This window comes from Nylanderia fulva, unplaced genomic scaffold (assembly GCF_048542155.1).
Source record: "Nylanderia fulva isolate GAGA-0341 unplaced genomic scaffold, ASM4854215v1 Scaffold47, whole genome shotgun sequence".
Taxonomy (NCBI): domain Eukaryota; kingdom Metazoa; phylum Arthropoda; class Insecta; order Hymenoptera; family Formicidae; genus Nylanderia; species Nylanderia fulva.
The window spans coordinates 1,224,796-1,243,908 of record NW_028190554.1 but is presented as its reverse complement, the minus strand read 5'-3'; the positions used below and the strand labels follow the sequence as shown (position 1 = coordinate 1,243,908).

Genomic DNA, 19,113 nt, shown 5'->3' with positions numbered 1-19,113 from the left:
ATTCAGATCCTTTCGATTCTATACTTTTCTCTGTTATATATATTAATGTTGGTAAATAAACGCCTTTAAGCCAGCGTGTATAAATTAAGAGTTTAACTAGGCTCTGTAATATATAAATATAAATTTAACATATATAAGATAGGCAATAAGAGCCAAATCGCGGATGACAGTGCGTTATTCTAAACGAAACTAAATTTTTTCGTTAGAATTAAATACCTGTGCACAAGGCACCAAATTTTTACTTGGACACGGCCAAGATATAAAATTGGAATAATCTCTACAAGAGATTTTTAATTCCATATATCCCCTATTCCCCCTAAAGAAATAAAGTGCGAGAGAAAAATATAGATCCGAAAGTCGCAGAATCGGGAATCGAACCCGAGACCTTTCGCTTGCCGGGCGACTGCTCTTCCAACTGAGCTATTCAGATCCTTTCGATTCTATACTTTTCTCTGTTATATATATTAATGTTGGTAAATAAACGCCTTTAAGCCAGCGTGTATAAATTAAGAGTTTAACTAGGCTCTGTAATATATAAATATAAATTTAACATATATAAGATAGGCAATAAGAGCCAAATCGCGGATGACAGTGCGTTATTCTAAACGAAACTAAATTTTTTCGTTAGAATTAAATACCTGTGCACAAGGCACCAAATTTTTACTTGGACACGGCCAAGATATAAAATTGGAATAATCTCTACAAGAGATTTTTAATTCCATGTATCCCCTATTCCCCCTAAAGAAATAAAGTGCGAGAGAAAAATATAGATCCGAAAGTCGCAGAATCGGGAATCGAACCCGAGACCTTTCGCTTGCCGGGCGACTGCTCTTCCAACTGAGCTATTCAGATCCTTTCGATTCTATACTTTTCTCTGTTATATATATTAATGTTGGTTTATACACGCTGGCTTAAAGGCGTTTATTTACCAACATTAATATATATAACAGAGAAAAGTATAGAATCGAAAGGATCTGAATAGCTCAGTTGGAAGAGCAGTCGCCCGGCAAGCGAAAGGTCTCGGGTTCGATTCCCGATTCTGCGACTTTCGGATCTATATTTTTCTCTCGCACTTTATTTCTTTAGGGGGAATAGGGGATACATGGAATTAAAAATCTCTTGTAGAGATTATTCCAATTTTATATCTTGGCCGTGTCCAAGTAAAAATTTGGTGCCTTGTGCACAGGTATTTAATTCTAACGAAAAAATTTAGTTTCGTTTAGAATAACGCACTGTCATCCGCGATTTGGCTCTTATTGCCTATCTTATATATGTTAAATTTATATTTATATATTTTTTATATTTAATAAATTTTATATATATATATGCATATATGTAAAATATTCTCTCTCTCTCTCTCTCTCTCTCTCTCTCTCACACACACACACACACACACACACAACGGGGGCCAAATCTCTCAAATTGGTCTCATGATCAATTAGCCTGGATTCGCACCAGGGGCAAAGTCTGTTGGTAATGTCAAACGAATTTAGCCTGGACTTGCACCAGGGGCAAAGTCTTTTGGTCGAGTCTACGAAATTTAGCACGGACTCGAACCAGGGGCAAAGTCTTTTGGTTCAAGTCTACGAAATTTAGCACGGACTCGAACCAGGGGCAAAGTGTGTCGGTAAGGGGCAAAGTCTATCGCACGAAGATGGCGGTCTCTTCTTTAGGCAGGCCTTTGGCGATCTGTCTATTAATCTGTGTCGAAATATACGGCGATTGACGAAAAAAAAGGTAATTTGATCGAGAAATTTTTTAAATATTTTTTTCTGCGACTCCGATTCTTTCAAAAATTAAAGTGTGTCCGCAAGTGTATCGTGTGGAAAAGGGAAAAAAATTATATTTACAGATAGGAACGATATATTAAATTCGACCCAAACTAAACAAAGTGTATCGTGTGAGAAAAGAAAAAAAAGAGAATATATAATATTTATAGGATATAAAAATACATCTAAGACCTGTCAGTTTTTCGAAATTTACGACGATTGACGAACAAAAAAGTTAATTTGATCAAGTTTCAAATATTTTTTTTGCAATTGTTCTCCGATTCTTTCAAAAATTAAAAAGTATATACGCAAGTGTATTTTGTGTGAAAAAAGGGAGAAAAAGAAATATATATTTATAAAAGATATAAAAAATAGATCTAAGTTTTGTCAGTTTTTCGAAATTTACGGCGATTCGTGGAAAAAGAATTAAAAAGGTACGCATAAGTGTATCGTATGAAAAAAGGGAGAAAATAAGAGAATATATAATTTATACAGGATATAAAGTAAAAAGAACAGATCTAAAACTTGTCAGTTTTGTCGGGAGATACACAATAATTTTCTTGACGATATTACCATATATATAGTGATTTCCGATTATAAGCACAATTAATCTTGTTTATATACGTAAAGCGAATCGTGTTTATTATAATTCTCAAACAACCGCGTTTGAAGCTTTTTAATATCTTTAATATCAAAAGCTGACTTAATTATCTTAGGCAGTGTATAAATTTACTTGAGAAGATTTGCGGAAAAATATTTGCGAGGTAAACAAGTTTGCTGTTTCAACCGAAGAAAATGAACGTATAATCAGAATGTTCCGTGTAATGTTAATAAACTTTTAAATTAACTAAATAAAAAAAAAATTAAAAATTGTCATATATTTTGATGTAAATGTAAAGATTCCTAATAATTCTATAACTATTGTATTTGTATTTAAAAAATGCTGGATAAATAATAATGTATCCTATAATCAATTAAATTATTTACATGAATAAAATTAATATATATTAATATAAAAACATAAAAAATATTTTTATATAAAGATCAAGAAAATATATTTATAGTATCATTGATGATATATATAGTATGATCAATGATATGTGTGTGTATAGCATCAAGATATTTGTATTTGAGAAACAAAAAATAGTATAAATTTCAGTTTACCTACGTTGATTTCTAAAATTCCAATTTGATCATTTTTGATCGTAGTGGCAATTTTCACAAAATAATTCTAATACTTTCGTCAAACAAATAAATAAGAGAAGGATTGAATAAATGCAATAAATAAGAGAAGAACGATTATGAATGAACGTCATTCGTAATCAGAGATTAATAAATAATGTATAGATTAATGACGGAAGTGAGAGAACTAGAGATAGAGAGAAGATAGAAAAATGGATGTATGTCGTGATTTTTCCGATTTGCAAATACATCATGAATATACATGTATAATCTCTCAGAATTTGCGCTTTGTCATTTTCGAGACAATAAATAAACGTAAAGAAAAAAGAAAAAAGAGAACAATTACGTTAATGACAGTTCTGTATATAGAACTTAACTCGACATCGAACATAATAGAAATTGCGTGCTTAATCCAGTTTGACGTCACGGATCGTACATTACTTTAAATTAAGATAGCAAATACGGAGTTTCTCTCAAGTATCATATATACATAACACACTCGTTGAGAGATAAATGAATAGGGTCGCGAGTTCGATGTTTTAAGTGGAAATAATAAAAAGAAAACAGCGCAGTTATTAACTGCTGTAAAAAAATAGCGCTCGAGAAAAAGGAACTCTTGAATACTTTGCAAATGCTTTTGTTTAATATATATACTTGGTAACTAACAATAGCTAAACATTTCTTTCGTAAGCGTTTTGTTGTTCCAAGGAATACCGAAATGTTAGACAGTTCACGATAGGAAAACATGATTGACCAAATGATTGAAAATAAGTAAATATAAAGATAACGATATAAAGATAATTTCGACTGGTTTTCCTGACAATGACTCGTTGGGTACATTGTATATATAGTATTGACAGATACTTTTCGTTGCACATTTATAAGCGAGCCTTGCTTTCAGAAACAAGATCTCCGCGTTAACAGTGTATTTATATTTTGATTTATAGTGACTCCTTGAAGAACTGGTGTATATAAGGATTTCCTGCCCCAGAAGAACTTGTATGTACGTACTACATGAAAAGACCCGAAGTTTATTCAGTTCATTTAGTTAATCATCTTTGTGCGGAGTTGATGAAGAGAATTTCAGTAAACATTGAAATTGGTATCGCTAACGACGGGAAGCTAACGATACTTCATAACATGTGCTCAAAGATTCGTATTGTTCTAAATATCACATCATTCGAAATTATTTAAAAATATAAAATTATTTCCAAATTATATAGCATATAATCCCAGACAGCAGCAAAATTGAAACATGTCGAAAATTGGGACATGAAACGTCTTTAAGATATCTTTTAGATATCATATCATAAGATGTCTCCTTCTTCTTAAAGACTTCTTCTTAAAGACTTCTTCTTAAAGATGTGTCCCAATTTTGGACATGATGCTGCGTGGGAATAAATCACGTAAGAAGTGAACATTTAGGTCGATTTGATAATTAAGATTAATTCAGAGTGAATAGATTATTTCGATCGATTATTCATTTGTCAATTCTCTATCTAACATAGATTTTCAAATAATCTCAAAGAGCTACTGTGCATCGATACAATTTTTTTTGAGGGATTAAAGTCGTGATTGGACGATCAGATCCAAGTATGTCGCGAAACAATAAGAGAGAGGGAATCGTGTGCTCTTACGAAAATCGTGCTCGTAACGACTATTATCTTCCCGCGAGCCTCTTATTCGGCTATTAAGAGGGCAACGATAGCGCAAGGGAGAAGGAAACGAAGATCGTCAAGCAAAAAATTGCGATCACTTTGTGATCGGCACCGAACGACGTCGATTACCGCCGTTTTAGCGACAGTGGCGCGTGCGCTGGCTGGCAGTTGAAAAACTGGTGGAGGGAGAGTGAGTTAAGTCAAGGATGGCTGATATAAAGTTCGCGAGTTTATAAAACAGAGATCAACTTGCTCCAAAACCCAGTTTTCCAATCGACCGCGCGAGCGGATCAGCCGCGCAGAAACGATAATAGGGCGATTATCGGCGGCAGTTTTGAGCCCGACGATATATCGTCAGTCATTCATTCCACCCGCCGAGACAGGAAGAAATCAGTCGGATTAATTGTATATTAAGAAAAAAGAGAAAGAGAGAGATATATAGATAGATAGAGTGAGTTGGAAATTTTTCAATTTACGTTACGACTCACACACACACACACACACACACACAACACAATCGCGGGATATCGTTCACCCTAAACTTACGATAAACTTTTTTTGGTTTCTTAATCCTTTTTAATCATCGACTGTAATTTGGATCAAGCAAAAAAGAAAGATACATTTATCATTTCGATAAAGCCATGCTATATGAGAAGTAACAGTTATTGAATCCGCTATCTGCGCTCGCACCTTACAAAATGATATGAACACACGGTATACTTTTATTTAAAAAATAAAAATAAAAACAGAGCTCTCGTATGTAGTAATTACATGATTGCGTAAGTGCAATGAATGTCCTTATTTTGCAAGTTGCTCCGAAAGAAAGAAAGTAAAAACTGCATTTACGTCGAGGTTTTAAACTCTCTTTCATTACAGAGCCTTTGATCGTCATATATATTATGTATAAATCTCGTGTTTACCGAAATGGCAGCGACATTTCGCCACGAGACAGCGGATCCGAGAGCACGCCGTTCCTCTCTTCGGAATCTCGCACAAGTCTAGAACTGTCGACGATATCCGACGATTTGGAAACGAGCGACTTAGATCTGAGCCCGACCAGTTGTTCCTTCAAGTACGGTATCTCTCTGTTCTTTCTCTCTTTTTCTTTTTTTAATATACAAATTTTTTATATAAATATTATATTTATATTATTTATAGGAGATACATACCCGTGACTTGTGTTGACATATCTTCGTTGTCTTGCCTAGATACGGGAGCATCGAAGCCGCTAGTTATAGCACAACCCTAACAGCTGTATCAAAAAGGCCGCCCTCTCGAACACAAAATAACGAGTTGTACCTTTCAGCAGCGGCGCATTCGCCTTGCATCGCGAATCTCGTCCACGAGAAGAATTACGAGGCGCGGAACATTGACCTGGTAAAAAAAGAAAAAAATTACAGTATAAAATGAAAAAAATTAAATAATGATATATTTACACTCAGAGAGAATTTTCTCTTAGAGTTTATCCTGAAAATCATGAAAGTGGGACAATCCGATATTGGAAGAGTTTTATAAGACGTTCGATTAATTTTACTACACTGAAAAAAATTATTTAATTAGTCAAATAAATATTTATTTCAATATTCATTTACACATCATTTATTTGAAACTAATAATATCGATTTGCCGTGAAAAAAATATTTATTTGATGTAAGAAATCCTTTTTCAGATAAATATTTAAATTCAATAATTTTTTTCAATGTATGTACATAGTAAAATTAATCGAATATATTTTATATCTTATTATGGTAGATATTAACATTTTTAATTGTGGTAAAAATATTAATCAGAAACTTATAAAATTTTTCCAATACTATATATTGTCCCACGATTACCACGAGTTTCAGAATAAATTCTAAAAAAAAATTCTGTAAAAAAAAAAATATATATATACATAAAATAGCAATATAATTGATAAAAGAAAATCGAGAAGAGATCGCGCAAATGCAAGAATGCAGTATCGTCAAATTGTTTTTGCATGCATGTGTATCGTTTCTTAATTCCTTACAGATATTGACGAATGAAAATGCCGATCCGAAAAAAGCATATGGAATAGACTTTAAACCTGGATCGTTACAATTTCAACCCGACATGGTGCTCGCATCTTGCAAGGACCTCAAGCCGAAGCAAAATTCACTGGTCACCATGTGAGTATATTTTATATATGGAATTGTCTTTGACGCATAGGAGATATTTTTAGAATGGCGTTAATATATTTATGCAATGATGATTGCACTATGTGTGATAATCAACCGTTTTCTTAAAATCAATTGAATTACCCCGAGCGATAGATCACGCTTTCGTTATATATACACAAGTTCCGAAGTTTCAAATTCAATAGATTAGAGAAGAGATTACACGATTTATCTATTATTTGAGTAAATAAGTATTTCAAAACTCGTCAAACTTCAAACTATTTAATAGTATATATTTTTAAAATTATATATCATTATTTTTATTATCGATAAAATATTCATTTTAATATATTTCTGCATTAATACTCGATTCGTAATTTTCGAGAGCTCGTAATATAAATAAATCTCCATAATAAAATTAATTTTATAATTAATTAAAATTAATATAATTAATATAATTAAATATTTTAACATTTATCAATACTTGAATCTATTATGTAAAATGGAATGACTCCGATTCTTCCTCTATGTCAAATGATTTAAAGGCCTTTTTTCTCGTCATAGAATCATCTGATTTTGCAATATAGACACACGAAGGGAAAGAAATAGAGATCGATACAAGGTATTTTATCTCGTATTGTTTATCGTATTTCTGCTTGTATATTCTGCGATACATAGCGTGTATCGCGGGTCTTGTTTGCTTTTTTACGTGTTATGACGCACTCGTTTATCTCCCATAGATGGCTGATGGCAATGGGCTCGTAACTTGCATCAGCGCATCTTGGAAATTGATTTCTTCTTCGCTGATACCGTACATAAGGGGGCGAAATTGTGTATGACAGTGCTATATTTCAAACATTATCGCGTTCAAGTAATCTTGTGTTTTAAAATGTGAGAGCGCCGTTAAGATAAGAATAGTTGCATAAAACGACAATTAATTAATAGCTAATTATATCTGTACTGAAAAACAACGCATAGATTTCGAAAATAGCAACGTTTTTCCAAAAATAATCCTTTATGTCACGGAAAGTTATATACATTAATTTGTAATTTGAAAATTTATATATATAACTTTTGTATAAAACATTTTTTGAAAAAAACCTTGATTTTCGAAAAATTCAAACCAAAAATTAAAATGAAACATCCTGCATATTATAATATTCTGTGTAACATATAAATAAGAAAATGTAAAGAAATTATTTATTTATTAAAATAAAAATTTATATATAACCCTTTTAAATAATTTTAAAATTTTATAAAGGATTGTATATAAATTATTTTAATAATTATTTTAATAAATAAATAATTTCTTTATATTTTCTTATTTATATTTGTTACACAGAATATTATATATGCAGGATGTTTCATTTTAACTTTTGGGTTGAAATTTTTCGAAAATCAAGGCTTTTTTTCGAAAAATCTTTCACACAAAAGTTGTAAGATTTCAAGGGGAACATCTTGTTGTAAATATAGTCTTATTCGAGGCAGAGGTATTTTCGAAATTTTGAGATCATTTAATTATTTTTTTTAAATGAAACCACTATAATTTTTTTACACAAATCGACTTCTCGTAATATTTAGCGTAAAAAATTGTTAGAGTTGAATAGTTGAAAAATTAATTTAAGTTAAGGTTTAAGAGATATTTTATACTTCACCCTGACACATTTTGATAAAAAATATGAAATATCTAACTAATGTAATATATAACTCACGAAAATCTTATCTTAATAATTTTCTGCATACAATAATGAGATAAATCAATTAGTGCAAAAAACATTGTTATTTAAAAAAAATAAAGTTGCAAACTACAAAATTTTTTTTTAATTATAAAATATATTTTTCTTACACCAATTGATTTGTTTCATTCTTCTACGCAAAAAATTATTAAGTTTTTTTATTAAAAAAATGAATATGTTAAAAGTTATTTTTTGTAAAAAGATATTGGGATAAAGCATTATCTCGTTAATCATTCATTTTTCGATTATTCCACTTTAACAATTTTTTACACTAAATATTACAAGGAATCGATTTATGCAAAAAATTTATAGTGGTTCTGTTAAAAAAATAATAATGATCTCGGAATCTCAAAAATGCCTCCACTTGGAATAAAACTATGCTTATGACGAAATGTCCCCGTCGAAATTCTATTTTGTTTGAAACATTTTTTAAATCCCTTGATTTTCGAAAGATCTATATAATTTTATACAAGCTTATATATAGATAAAAAGTGTATACGAAACCTCGCATACTCGTTATATTTTTATTACAGGAAAATTTTAATCTGAAAGTTAAAATAGGAAATCCTGTGCATATTTTATTATAAAATCCGTAATATTAATTTAAAATTAAGAAAAATCCAGTCAAATTTTTTAATAAGATTTCATCTTTACGTTGTATCAAATAATTTTAATCTTTATTTGTATGAGAGTAGAATTAAAAAATAATTTCTTTACAATTTATTATACAAAATCCATAATGTATTTTAATATTTTAAATTAAGAAAAATCTAATTAAATTAAAAAAAATCTATATAATTTTATACAAGCTTATATATAGATAAAAGGTGTATACGAAACCTCGCATACTCGTTATATTTTTATTACAGTGAAAGATAAGGGGAAACGAATCGATGTGTCGTAATTATTTTTTTTTTTTTTAATTTCACGTAAAAGCATCGGTATCAGCATAAACAATTTATGAGCTTCCATAAAATTAAACATCTCACGTCAAATCAATCAAAATGCGAGATAATGCACGTACTTATGAAAGAGAAATAATATAATCGGCATCTAACACACATATACATATAATACACACGTATATATACATATAACCGCTACACGTGTGACAGATATAACCTAAATATCTGCACACGCTAGACGCCGAATGAACGATAACGTTTGACACTTGCTATTCGGCTACTCGCTTCAATTTTGGAAGAACCAGAGAGAACTTGACTCACCATTTCGCGAAATCTCCCATCTTTCGTCACGCATCCTTCCTCCGATATCGAATCCCAAAGACCTCTCTCTCACTCGTTCAGCTCTTTCGTTCCCGCGTCCAGAGAACGAGCGTCGAAGACGTCGCTCCGGGTTCTCTCCTCCACGTCCATCCGTTCGCGCGGGAGTTCCGGCGAACGTGCACACTTGGATCCTCGATCGAGGGAGTTCAGGCGAAAGGAAAAACGCGGCGCTCGTTTTCGAGACGTGGGAACGAAAGGTCGGCCTCTCTTCTCGCGGCCGAGCGCGGCGATGCGCGCCGCGCGACTGTCCCGGAACGTCTACGGCGCGGCGCGACAGGACGCCCAAAGGGGTTACCGCTCTGTCTGTTGCCCGGGCAACAGACGACCGCCCCGCCGTAGGTGAATGCCCTTAGCCGCGACGATCCGCCACGCCGCGCGCCGAGCTCCCGTTTCGCACATCCCGGGCACATTCTGCAGGCGCGAGAGCGCCGCAATTTCCAGAGAAACTTTGTTTCCTAAATCATCCTTTTACGTTTATGACGATCGGACAAACGTGAAACCTTACCCAAAAATTAGACTGGATGTTTCTTTATTTTATATGAAAATTTATCAACACGCGAATCTTGTAATAAATTTTTAAACAATTTTTTAAATTCTACTCTTAAAAAATAGGGATTAAAGTTATTTGATACAGTGCAACGATGAAATCTTATCAAAAAATTAGACTGGATTTTTCTGAATTTTAAGATTATGTCATGGATCTTTTGTAATAAATTTAAAAAAAAATAAAGATTAAAGTTATTTGATATAGTACAACGATGAAATCTTGTCAAAAAATTAGACTGGATGTTTCTTTATTTTATATGAAAATTTATCAACACGCGAATCTTGTAATACATTTTTAAACAATTTTTTTAAATTCTACTCTTAAAAAATAGGGATTAAAGTTATTTGATACAGTACAACGATGAAATCTTATCCAAAAATTAGACTGGATTTTTCGGAATTTTAAAATTATGTCATGGATCTTTTGTAATAAATTTAAAAAAAAATAAAGATTAAAGTTATTTGACATAGTACAACGATGAAATCTTGTCAAAAAATTAGACTGGATGTTTCTTTATTTTATATGAAAATTTATCAACACGCGAATCTTGTAATAAATTTTTAAACAATTTTTTAAATTCTACTCTTAAAAAATAGGGATTAAAGTTATTTGATACAGTACAACGATGAAATCTTATCCAAAAATTAGACTGGATTTTTCGGAATTTTAAAATTATGTCATGGATCTTTTGTAATAAATTTAAAAAAAAATAAAGATTAAAGTTATTTGACATAGTACAACGATGAAATCTTGTCAAAAAATTAGACTGGATGTTTCTTTATTTTATATGAAAATTTATCAACACGCGAATCTTGTAATAAATTTTTAAACTTTTTTTTTAATTCTATACTCTTAAAAAATAGGGATTAAAGTTATTTGATACAGTGCAACGATGAAATCTTATCAAAAAATTAGACTGGATTTTTCGGAATTTTAAAATTATGTCATGGATCTTTTGTAATAAATTTAAAAAAAAATAAAGATTAAAGTTATTTGACATAGTACAACGATGAAATCTTGTCAAAAAATTAGACTGGATGTTTCTTTATTTTATATGAAAATTTATCAACACGCGAATCTTGTAATAAATTTTTAAACAATTTTTTAAATTCTACTCTTAAAAAATAGGGATTAAAGTTATTTGATACAGTACAACGATGAAATCTTATCCAAAAATTAGACTGGATTTTTCGGAATTTTAAAATTATGTCATGGATCTTTTGTAATAAATTTAAAAAAAAATAAAGATTAAAGTTATTTGATATAGTACAACGATGAAATCTTATCAAAAAATTAGACTGGATGTTTCTTTATTTTATATGAAAATTTATCAACACGCGAATCTTGTAATAAATTTTTAAACAATTTTTTAAATTCTACTCTTAAAAAATAGGGATTAAAGTTATTTGATACAGTGCAACGATGAAATCTTATCCAAAAATTAGACTGGATTTTTCGGAATTTTAAATGAAGATTTATTATCACACAAATCTTGTAATAAAAAAAAATTTTTTTTGAATTCTATACTCTTAAAAAATAAAGATTAAAGTTATTTGATACAGTGCAACGATGAAATCTTATCAAAAAATTAGACTGGATTTTTCGGAATTTTAAGATTATGTCATGGATCTTTTGTAATAAATTCTAAAATAATTTTTTATTCCATTCCTAAAAAAATAAAGATTAAAATTACTTAATATACAACGCGTAAAGGTATAAAATCGAAATTATTTGTATTATTACTGATTTTATGATGCATGAAAAAAATAAATATGTATTTTTACGAGCGAGATAAGATTGTCATTCACCCATATATGGAATAAATATATAAAATTAGGACGAAAGAAAGAAATATATATACGTTTAGTGACGTTTGTGAAATCGGATGTTGTGCATTCATTTCAAAGTTCATCTTGGCGAATATTCTGAAAATAGGTGATTATCTCGGTCGTAAAAAAGCCATATTCGCAAAATTGCTCTGGTCACAAGATGATGAATCAAGTTCAATCGATATAAATATATGTATTATAAATGAGATAATTCTCCCAAAATATAGAGATACGACGATAATGCACATTCTAATGCGTAACGCGGATCTTTCGAAGAAATAGAGATAGGGAATATATTTACGAGCTCGAACGTTCGAGTACAAAGTATAATCAATTATCGGGAGAAATGTTTGCGTATATACGCGAAAATAACGTATATGCATATTATATATATCAAAGAGGAAATAACTGATAAGCGATAAACGAGATGTCTCAATCATTATCATAAATTTAGAGATTCTATGACGAGAATTTGCGATCTTTTTCTTCTCTAATATTCGCGATTATTAAACGTCGTTTAATAAATTAAAATTATGAAATAAATTTAGTCAAAAATACGAATTCTATACAATAACGTAATATTATTATATGTAATAATATGTATATAATAATATTCAGCATTGTGATAATATGATAAGAATTTAGGTATTAATTTATATATATCCTTTTATATCTTTTTAGATTTTCAATATGGAATACGATATTAGGATCGTCGTTATTGACTATGCCATGGGGAATCGCGAAGGCCGGATTATTTCCTGGGATTATCCTTAATCTACTGATGAGCGGTTTATGTCTATACACAGCTTATCGTCTCATAGCTGCACACGCGTATCATGGTAAGAGAGATAATCTTTCTCTGTGAAACAACAGATTATAACTTACCGATATAATGTTACAAATCAGCCGTTTGTATTTCCAAAGGTGGAGGAGACAATATAGAAGTCCAAAACTTGAGTCGAATATATCTCGGCAAATGGGCGGAATATATTGCCAAAATCTTTAGTATTGCCGTATTGTTGGGCGCAACTATAGCTTATTGGGTGTTGATGGCTAATTTCTTATACAACAGCGTAAATTTTATTTACGGTGAGGATCCTCGGTTTAAACATTAACATATGAGAGATTGCTTATCCTTATGAAAGTCCTTTGAATCGTCCTATAATAAAGTACGTCCGTTTTGCAGATAGTATAGCTGGTTGGCCGACACATTCTGTACCTGAAAACATTTCACACACAGAAGGTAAATGTAAAAAGTAAAAAAATTTACTTTAGCTTGTTCGAGAATAACAAGTGCTTTTTACACATTACTGATTGATATTTTTGTTTTAATTAGTCTTATGTCCGAAGAAAGAAACCCAAGATAACGACACAATTATAATACACGAGAAGACATTTGATGCATTGGGACCAGCATGGGACTTACGCAACACAGTTCCTGTGTTTTTAGCTTTACTGATATTTCCGTTACTAAATTTTAATAGTACGACATTTTTTACAAAATTTAATTCTCTTGGTGAGTATGCGTGGTATTAGTCACACTTTCATATCTGAATATCTTCATTCAATAGTAATAAATTACATGTTACAAATATAGTTCTAATTTATTGGAAATTATTATTAAAATCTTTATTATTATTATAAAATTGTAAATCTTCATAGGAACGGTATCAATTATATATTTGGTTATCTTCATTGTGATAAAATCTTCATTATGGGGTATTAATATGGACCCAACCGAATGGGCAACAAGTTGGGAGATACAAGATACATTTCCAGCCCTCACTGGATTGCTGGCAATGTCGTTTTTTATCCATAATATTATAATCAGTGTAATGAAAAATAATCGCAATCAAAAGAATAATGTAAGTTTAAATTCTTCAAACTTTCTTGTTGAATATCTGTGCATATCAGATAGAAATGGGTTTATTTTTAGGGAAGAGATTTAACTATAGCGTATATCCTCGTCACGTTAACTTACATCATCGTTGGAGTAGCATTTTTCATATGCTTCCCTCTGCAAAAGTCATGCATAGAAGATGTAAGTACATATATGCAATATTTAAAAAAAAATAATATTTAATATACTATAATATGATAGAAAAGTTGTGTTAATATGCTCTCTAAATTGGAATTCTTTATTCCACAGAATCTATTGAATAATTTTCAAAAATGGGATGGCTTTACAATAGGTGCACGTATATTACTACTTTTCCAATTAATGACTGTCTATCCTTTATTAGCTTTTATGCTACGTGTGCAATTGCTCTCATCGATATACAAAAGCTCTAGTAGGAGTTTAGTGCTCATCATTAATCTTGTGTTAGTTTTTATATGTATTTTGTTCGCGACTTTTATGCCTTATATCGGAACTATCGTTAGATATACAGGTGCTTTAAGCGGATTCATCTACGTTTTCACTTTACCAAGTTTATTGCATTTGTCGATTTTAAAAAAAGAAAAAAAGTTAACTACATGTTCTCTATTAATCCATTTAAGCATACCTGTTATTGGAATTACCAATCTCATTGCTCAATTTTTCATTACAGATCATTGATCACGTTAAAATCTTAATATTTGTGATAGGGTTTATGATACTTAAAATTAATTATATATATATATATATATAAAAGTAATTGTATGCATTGTCATATATATTTTAAGACATAAAATTCTATACAGCTTTGAAATCACATTAAGAAGAAACAAAAAAAAACATTAAATGTAAAATGTGATTTGACATGTATTGAATAATTGATTTAGCAAAAAATTTCGTAAAAATTGAAAATTGTATTAGAATATAAGAAACCATTCCTAAGATTAAACGTATAAGTTTATCATAGTAGATATAATATAATTTATTCAATGTTCAAGAGAAATAAAGAGAAACATACATGTCAACTTGGTAAAAATGTAAATTAATTTTTTTATAACTAAAATTGCTAATGTAAGTCTTGTTCTGTAAATGTAATATTAAATATGCAACAATTATCTCTACATTTGCTATTACAATTTATTCAAGAAATAATATTACTAAAAATAATACCTTTGTGATCTCACACAATTCAACTTTAACGTATTTTGTAAACCCAAACAGTGTCAATTCCATGTCCAATCGTCGTAATAGGACGTGTATTAGGAAGAGGATATCTACATGCAATTACAAGGGAATCTTTGTACAATTCGCTATTAAATTTTTTTTCGATATCTTTCATCTGTAACAAACAATATGATTGTATAGTATACATATATTTTTATAGCATCTAGATAATCATAATAAATATTAAAAAATCTTACCATTTCATCTACACCAAATATAACAACATTATCATATTTTCCCAAATTATATTTCCATAAATCTTGCTTGAAAAAGGCAGTATTATTTGATAGACCGCTAATCAATGCCTTAAACTTTGAATACCATACTAGCCAGGTATTCAATTCAATACCATGAGCTTTAAAACCGTGCTTTGCTGCTGCAAGAACCTATTTTTAAATTAAAAATGATTTAAATTAATTTGAAATATATTTAAATTATTTTTTACTATGTTAAGAATAAAACATTTATCCTGCCTTATTTTATTTATTATAACATTAAATGTTTTATTCTCACAAGTCATAATTATAAAAAGTATTATCAGACTCACAATACGTCCATCTCCACTACCAAGATCAATTAAGGAACCAGAGCGACTGTTTAATGCTTGAATAACATTTTTTACTTGTTGATGTGTGGCTGGTACATATGGCAAACATATTTTACGAAAGGCAGGGCTTATAAATGGAAAGCACACAATACTAATCGCCGTTGCAATTCCACCTAATAATGCATAATAGACAAATGTAAAAATAATATTTTTGTTATATATGAAATTAGCATTAAATCATTGACACATAAATAACAAACCTGTAACTGCAATAAAAAATAAGCCAATCTTTGATGATCTTTGTGATGTACTGATTTTTACATCATCTTTTTTGACAGAGAAATTTTCCATTATAATATATCCTGTTATTTAACATAACTTTATGTGAAGTGTGAAGTAAAAATTCAGGCACCGAATGATTGTTTTAAAATATCAAATATGAATATGAATAGAACTTGAAGCTATCATTTTACAATGATGTTTTAAATTTCGCATATAGTCAAAGACTCGTCCCCACAAACGAAAACCACGTGCTAAATTACTAAACAAAAATTGGATTGCGATCAGCTGATCGCTGGCGCGTTACGTTTATCGCAGATCAAGTTAGGTTATCACTCGCCGCGATCTTATTTACGCAATATATTACATCAAATATACATTCTACTTTATCTGACAATCAGTGTACAATTACTGAATTACGTATTATAATTGTGTAAGCAATTTCAAAATATTCCCTTTCGAAGAAAGTGATATGGCGAAGTCTTTGAGCGCAAAAATCGGTCCCTCGATTTTGAACGCTGACTTGGCACAACTTTATGAAGAATCACAAAAATTACTCGACAATGGCGCAGATTATTTACACTTGGACGTGATGGATGGTCATTTCGTTCCTAATCTCTCATTCGGTCATCCGATTGTAAAGTGTCTTCGTGGTAAAATAAAAGATGCCTTCTTCGAGACACATATGATGGTGTCTAATCCGGAGCAAGTATGTAAGAGTTTAACAATGTTAAGACAAATATTTTTTTTCAAAAAATGCTTAAAAATATAAATTTTTATATGAAATAAATAAATCTATATAAAAGAAAACTAAATGAATAATTACAGTGGATTGAGCCCATGGCTGATGCTAGTGTGGATCAATATACATTCCATGTCGAACCAGTAAAAGATGTTCCTTTAATCTGTAGGAAAATAAAGGAAGTAGGAATGAAGGTAATGCTATCTAAAAATTTATATATTTTAAGTGGAATATTAATGGATTATGAATTACTTTCAAAATAGGTTGGTGTGGCACTTAAACCAGGAACACCTGCAGATGCGATAATAGATTATGTCGATCTAGCTGATGTGGTCTTAATAATGACTGTGGAACCTGGCTTCGGTGGGCAGAAATTTATGGAACCAATGTTACAGAAAGTTGCATGGTTGAGGGAAAATTATCCTGGATTGGACATTGAGGTAGATGGTGGAGTTGGACCAAGTACAATTGAAGCCTGTGCAAAGGTATAATTGAAGATTATTTCAATATGTAAATAATTTTATCAAGAAAAGCATTAGTTAATCTGAAATTATATTATCAACAAATTATACATCAATTATATTATTTTTTTTAGGCTGGTGCTAATATGATTGTGTCTGGCACAGCTGTCATAGGTTCTACTGATCAAGCTAAAGTAATTACAACTCTTAGAGATACAGTAAATTGTTATTTGAGTCACAGTCATGCAAAAAAATAGCTACAATTGAAAATATTATAAATATGGAAAGCATTTTTGAGAAAACATTTAACATTTTTATAAAAATATATATGTATAAAGCTCTATTCTTGATATAAAAACAGTTGTGACAAAATTCAATATAATTTTAAAGACAAAAATACTTATCTGTTTCTATTATTATTTATTTTAAGAAGTGATTTCTTTAGGCACTAATTTAGTTCTTAATTCAGCTAGAGTCAAAAGAATAGCTTCTTCTGTTCTAATTGTTCGTGATCCTTGTTCAGGACATGTGTTCACATATTTATGAAATATCAAGGATGGATCGTCGACGTCTAAATTTGGATCCACGTCCACGGCGGCTTCTAATCCGTTGAGACCTCCAAATACTATAAGACAATGTCGATATTCTAAACTCTTTGTTTCTATTTCATCAATCAATGTTCCCTTGTCGGATGTTCCAATTGTCAAGTCGTATCCTCCCTTATACTGACAATTTGTCAGCACTTCTGACAAATGCTTGACTAGTTTGACTGTGTAGCCCCAATAGATTCCAGTTTCTGCACGTGGTACATTAGGCGCTACAATGATACCCTTCAATTTCTTTGGATTTGATTGTTCTGCTGGTATCTTAACCGTCACCCTTAATCCAGGCATCAGCACCTTATCCACGTGAACTTCGTTCAAGAGTCCTACGTTCACCTGAGATCCTTTGCCGATCTTTATAGGTTTATTAGTAACTATCCCCTCTCGATACAGAGAAGTTTCTTCCTGTCTCAGATGATGTGGCGTATCCAAAGGATTCAACAGCCCTGCATACTGCAAGTTCTTGTGAAGTGGAAAGAAGTACTTCCTCAGATACTGCGGGCATTCCAAGTACTGCAGTATCCTGGCCAATTGCAGGCATCCGATCCTAGCCTCGCCCAGCGCATCGTCCTTCCTAACTTTTTTTCTCTCGCTCTCCGTAACGTCACCCTTGTCGTCGAACACTATGATTTCGTCGACCTTATAAATACAGGCTGTGCGCGCGATCTGTCCCGCTAGGTATGCTCGCAGCTCCGAGCTCTGCGCGTTATCAAGGATGGATCCTGGCACCGCGATGCTGATAGTACAGACGTTCTTCCGTTCGCACTTGACTCGCTCCACGTGCTCCAACTCGTCCTTCGACTGCCTCTCGAGTTCCTCCTTCTTAAGCCTCTTCGCCAGTTTCTCTTCCCTCCATTGTTTTCGTAGCTCCTTCCGCTTGCGATTGTATTCCTTCCAATTTTTTAATTCCGGCTTCGCCGCCGACATTTTTTTTTTTTTTTTTTTAATTCTTCCAAATTCGAATTTTCCAATTTTCTTGCAACGTTTGCTGTTAATAAGAGATAACCTAAAATGTCAAACGTCTTAGCATGCGCATGACAGTAGCATAAATATACATGCAAGTATAAGGAAAATTTATTTAAGAAAATATTTACCGCCGTTGAACAATGTGCACACATCTAATTTGCTAATTCCAATTATTTTTAATACACATTTTGCATTTTATTCCCACATTGAATTACGCGCCGCATCTTATTGTTGACCGTCGACGTTGACGACCACGTGACCGCGCGATCGAGAT

The 19,113-nt window shown here is 31.3% G+C and overlaps 5 protein-coding genes across 7 annotated transcripts in view; 2 read left to right on the top strand and 3 right to left on the bottom strand.

The window, feature by feature from the left end:
- Positions 1–5,837, bottom strand: part of Pgm1 (phosphoglucose mutase 1) — an 18,300-nt gene extending 12,463 nt beyond the window's left edge. Inside the window, exon 1 of the mRNA XM_029317503.2 lies at positions 5,779–5,837. Within this exon, the coding sequence (XP_029173336.1) occupies positions 5,779–5,797 (19 nt within the window). The 5' untranslated portion in view covers positions 5,798–5,837. The remainder of the gene's footprint in view (positions 1–5,778) is intronic.
- Positions 1–16,777, bottom strand: part of LOC114942195 (ATP synthase subunit C lysine N-methyltransferase) — a 19,886-nt gene extending 3,109 nt beyond the window's left edge. The window contains exons 1-6 of the mRNA XM_029317510.2: positions 16,050–16,777; positions 15,790–15,962; positions 15,440–15,628; positions 15,189–15,357; positions 13,028–13,361; positions 5,779–5,983 (exon numbers count right to left, since the gene is read on the bottom strand). Of these exons, the coding sequence (XP_029173343.1) occupies positions 15,214–15,357; positions 15,440–15,628; positions 15,790–15,962; positions 16,050–16,140 (597 nt within the window). The 5' untranslated portion in view covers positions 16,141–16,777 and the 3' untranslated portion in view covers positions 5,779–5,983; positions 13,028–13,361; positions 15,189–15,213. The remainder of the gene's footprint in view (positions 1–5,778; positions 5,984–13,027; positions 13,362–15,188; positions 15,358–15,439; positions 15,629–15,789; positions 15,963–16,049) is intronic.
- Positions 1,658–15,500, top strand: LOC114942191 (neutral amino acid transporter 9). Of its 2 annotated transcripts, XM_085486722.1 has the most exons (12): positions 1,658–1,737; positions 3,899–3,954; positions 5,486–5,681; positions 5,818–5,986; positions 6,620–6,756; positions 12,824–12,981; positions 13,067–13,231; positions 13,329–13,385; positions 13,479–13,658; positions 13,805–14,007; positions 14,079–14,183; positions 14,292–15,500. In XM_085486722.1, the coding sequence occupies exons 3-12, from the start codon at positions 5,509–5,511 to the stop codon at positions 14,697–14,699; spliced, it is 1,755 nt and encodes a 584-aa protein (XP_085342848.1). In that variant the 5' UTR covers positions 1,658–1,737; positions 3,899–3,954; positions 5,486–5,508; the 3' UTR covers positions 14,700–15,500. The 2 variants fall into 2 exon arrangements, with proteins under 2 accessions (XP_085342848.1, XP_029173337.2); XM_029317504.2 differs by lacking the exons at positions 1,658–1,737; positions 3,899–3,954 and adding an exon at positions 4,405–5,060.
- On the top strand, positions 16,379–17,670 carry Rpe (ribulose-phosphate 3-epimerase). Its single transcript, XM_029317509.2, has 4 exons — positions 16,379–16,777; positions 16,897–17,004; positions 17,074–17,295; positions 17,406–17,670. Exons 1-4 carry the CDS (start codon positions 16,541–16,543, stop codon positions 17,526–17,528), a joined length of 690 nt encoding a protein of 229 aa, XP_029173342.1. The 5' UTR covers positions 16,379–16,540; the 3' UTR covers positions 17,529–17,670.
- On the bottom strand, positions 17,346–19,113 carry LOC114942192 (28S rRNA (uridine-N(3))-methyltransferase). Of its 2 annotated transcripts, none has more exons than XM_029317505.2 (2): positions 18,968–19,113; positions 17,346–18,879 (listed from the first exon to the last, which is right to left on the bottom strand). In XM_029317505.2, the coding sequence occupies exon 2, from the start codon at positions 18,798–18,800 to the stop codon at positions 17,697–17,699; it is 1,104 nt and encodes a 367-aa protein (XP_029173338.2). In that variant the 5' UTR covers positions 18,801–18,879; positions 18,968–19,113; the 3' UTR covers positions 17,346–17,696. The 2 variants fall into 2 exon arrangements, with proteins under 2 accessions (XP_029173338.2, XP_029173339.2); XM_029317506.2 differs by having other exon boundaries at positions 17,346–18,861.

Coding starts and splice junctions, on each gene's coding strand:
- Rpe (XM_029317509.2), top strand. CDS start 16,541: ATGGCGAAGTCTTTGAGCGCAAAAATCGGTCCCTCGATTTTGAACGCT. Junction 16,778..16,896: donor TGGTGTCTAATCCGGAGCAA/GTATGTAAGAGT, acceptor GAATAATTACAG/TGGATTGAGCCCATGGCTGA. Junction 17,005..17,073: donor TAAAGGAAGTAGGAATGAAG/GTAATGCTATCT, acceptor CTTTCAAAATAG/GTTGGTGTGGCACTTAAACC.
- LOC114942191 (XM_085486722.1), top strand. CDS start 5,509: ATGTATAAATCTCGTGTTTACCGAAATGGCAGCGACATTTCGCCACGA. Junction 13,386..13,478: donor AAACATTTCACACACAGAAG/GTAAATGTAAAA, acceptor TGTTTTAATTAG/TCTTATGTCCGAAGAAAGAA. Junction 13,659..13,804: donor TACAAAATTTAATTCTCTTG/GTGAGTATGCGT, acceptor AAATCTTCATAG/GAACGGTATCAATTATATAT.
- LOC114942192 (XM_029317505.2), bottom strand. CDS start 18,800: ATGTCGGCGGCGAAGCCGGAATTAAAAAATTGGAAGGAATACAATCGC.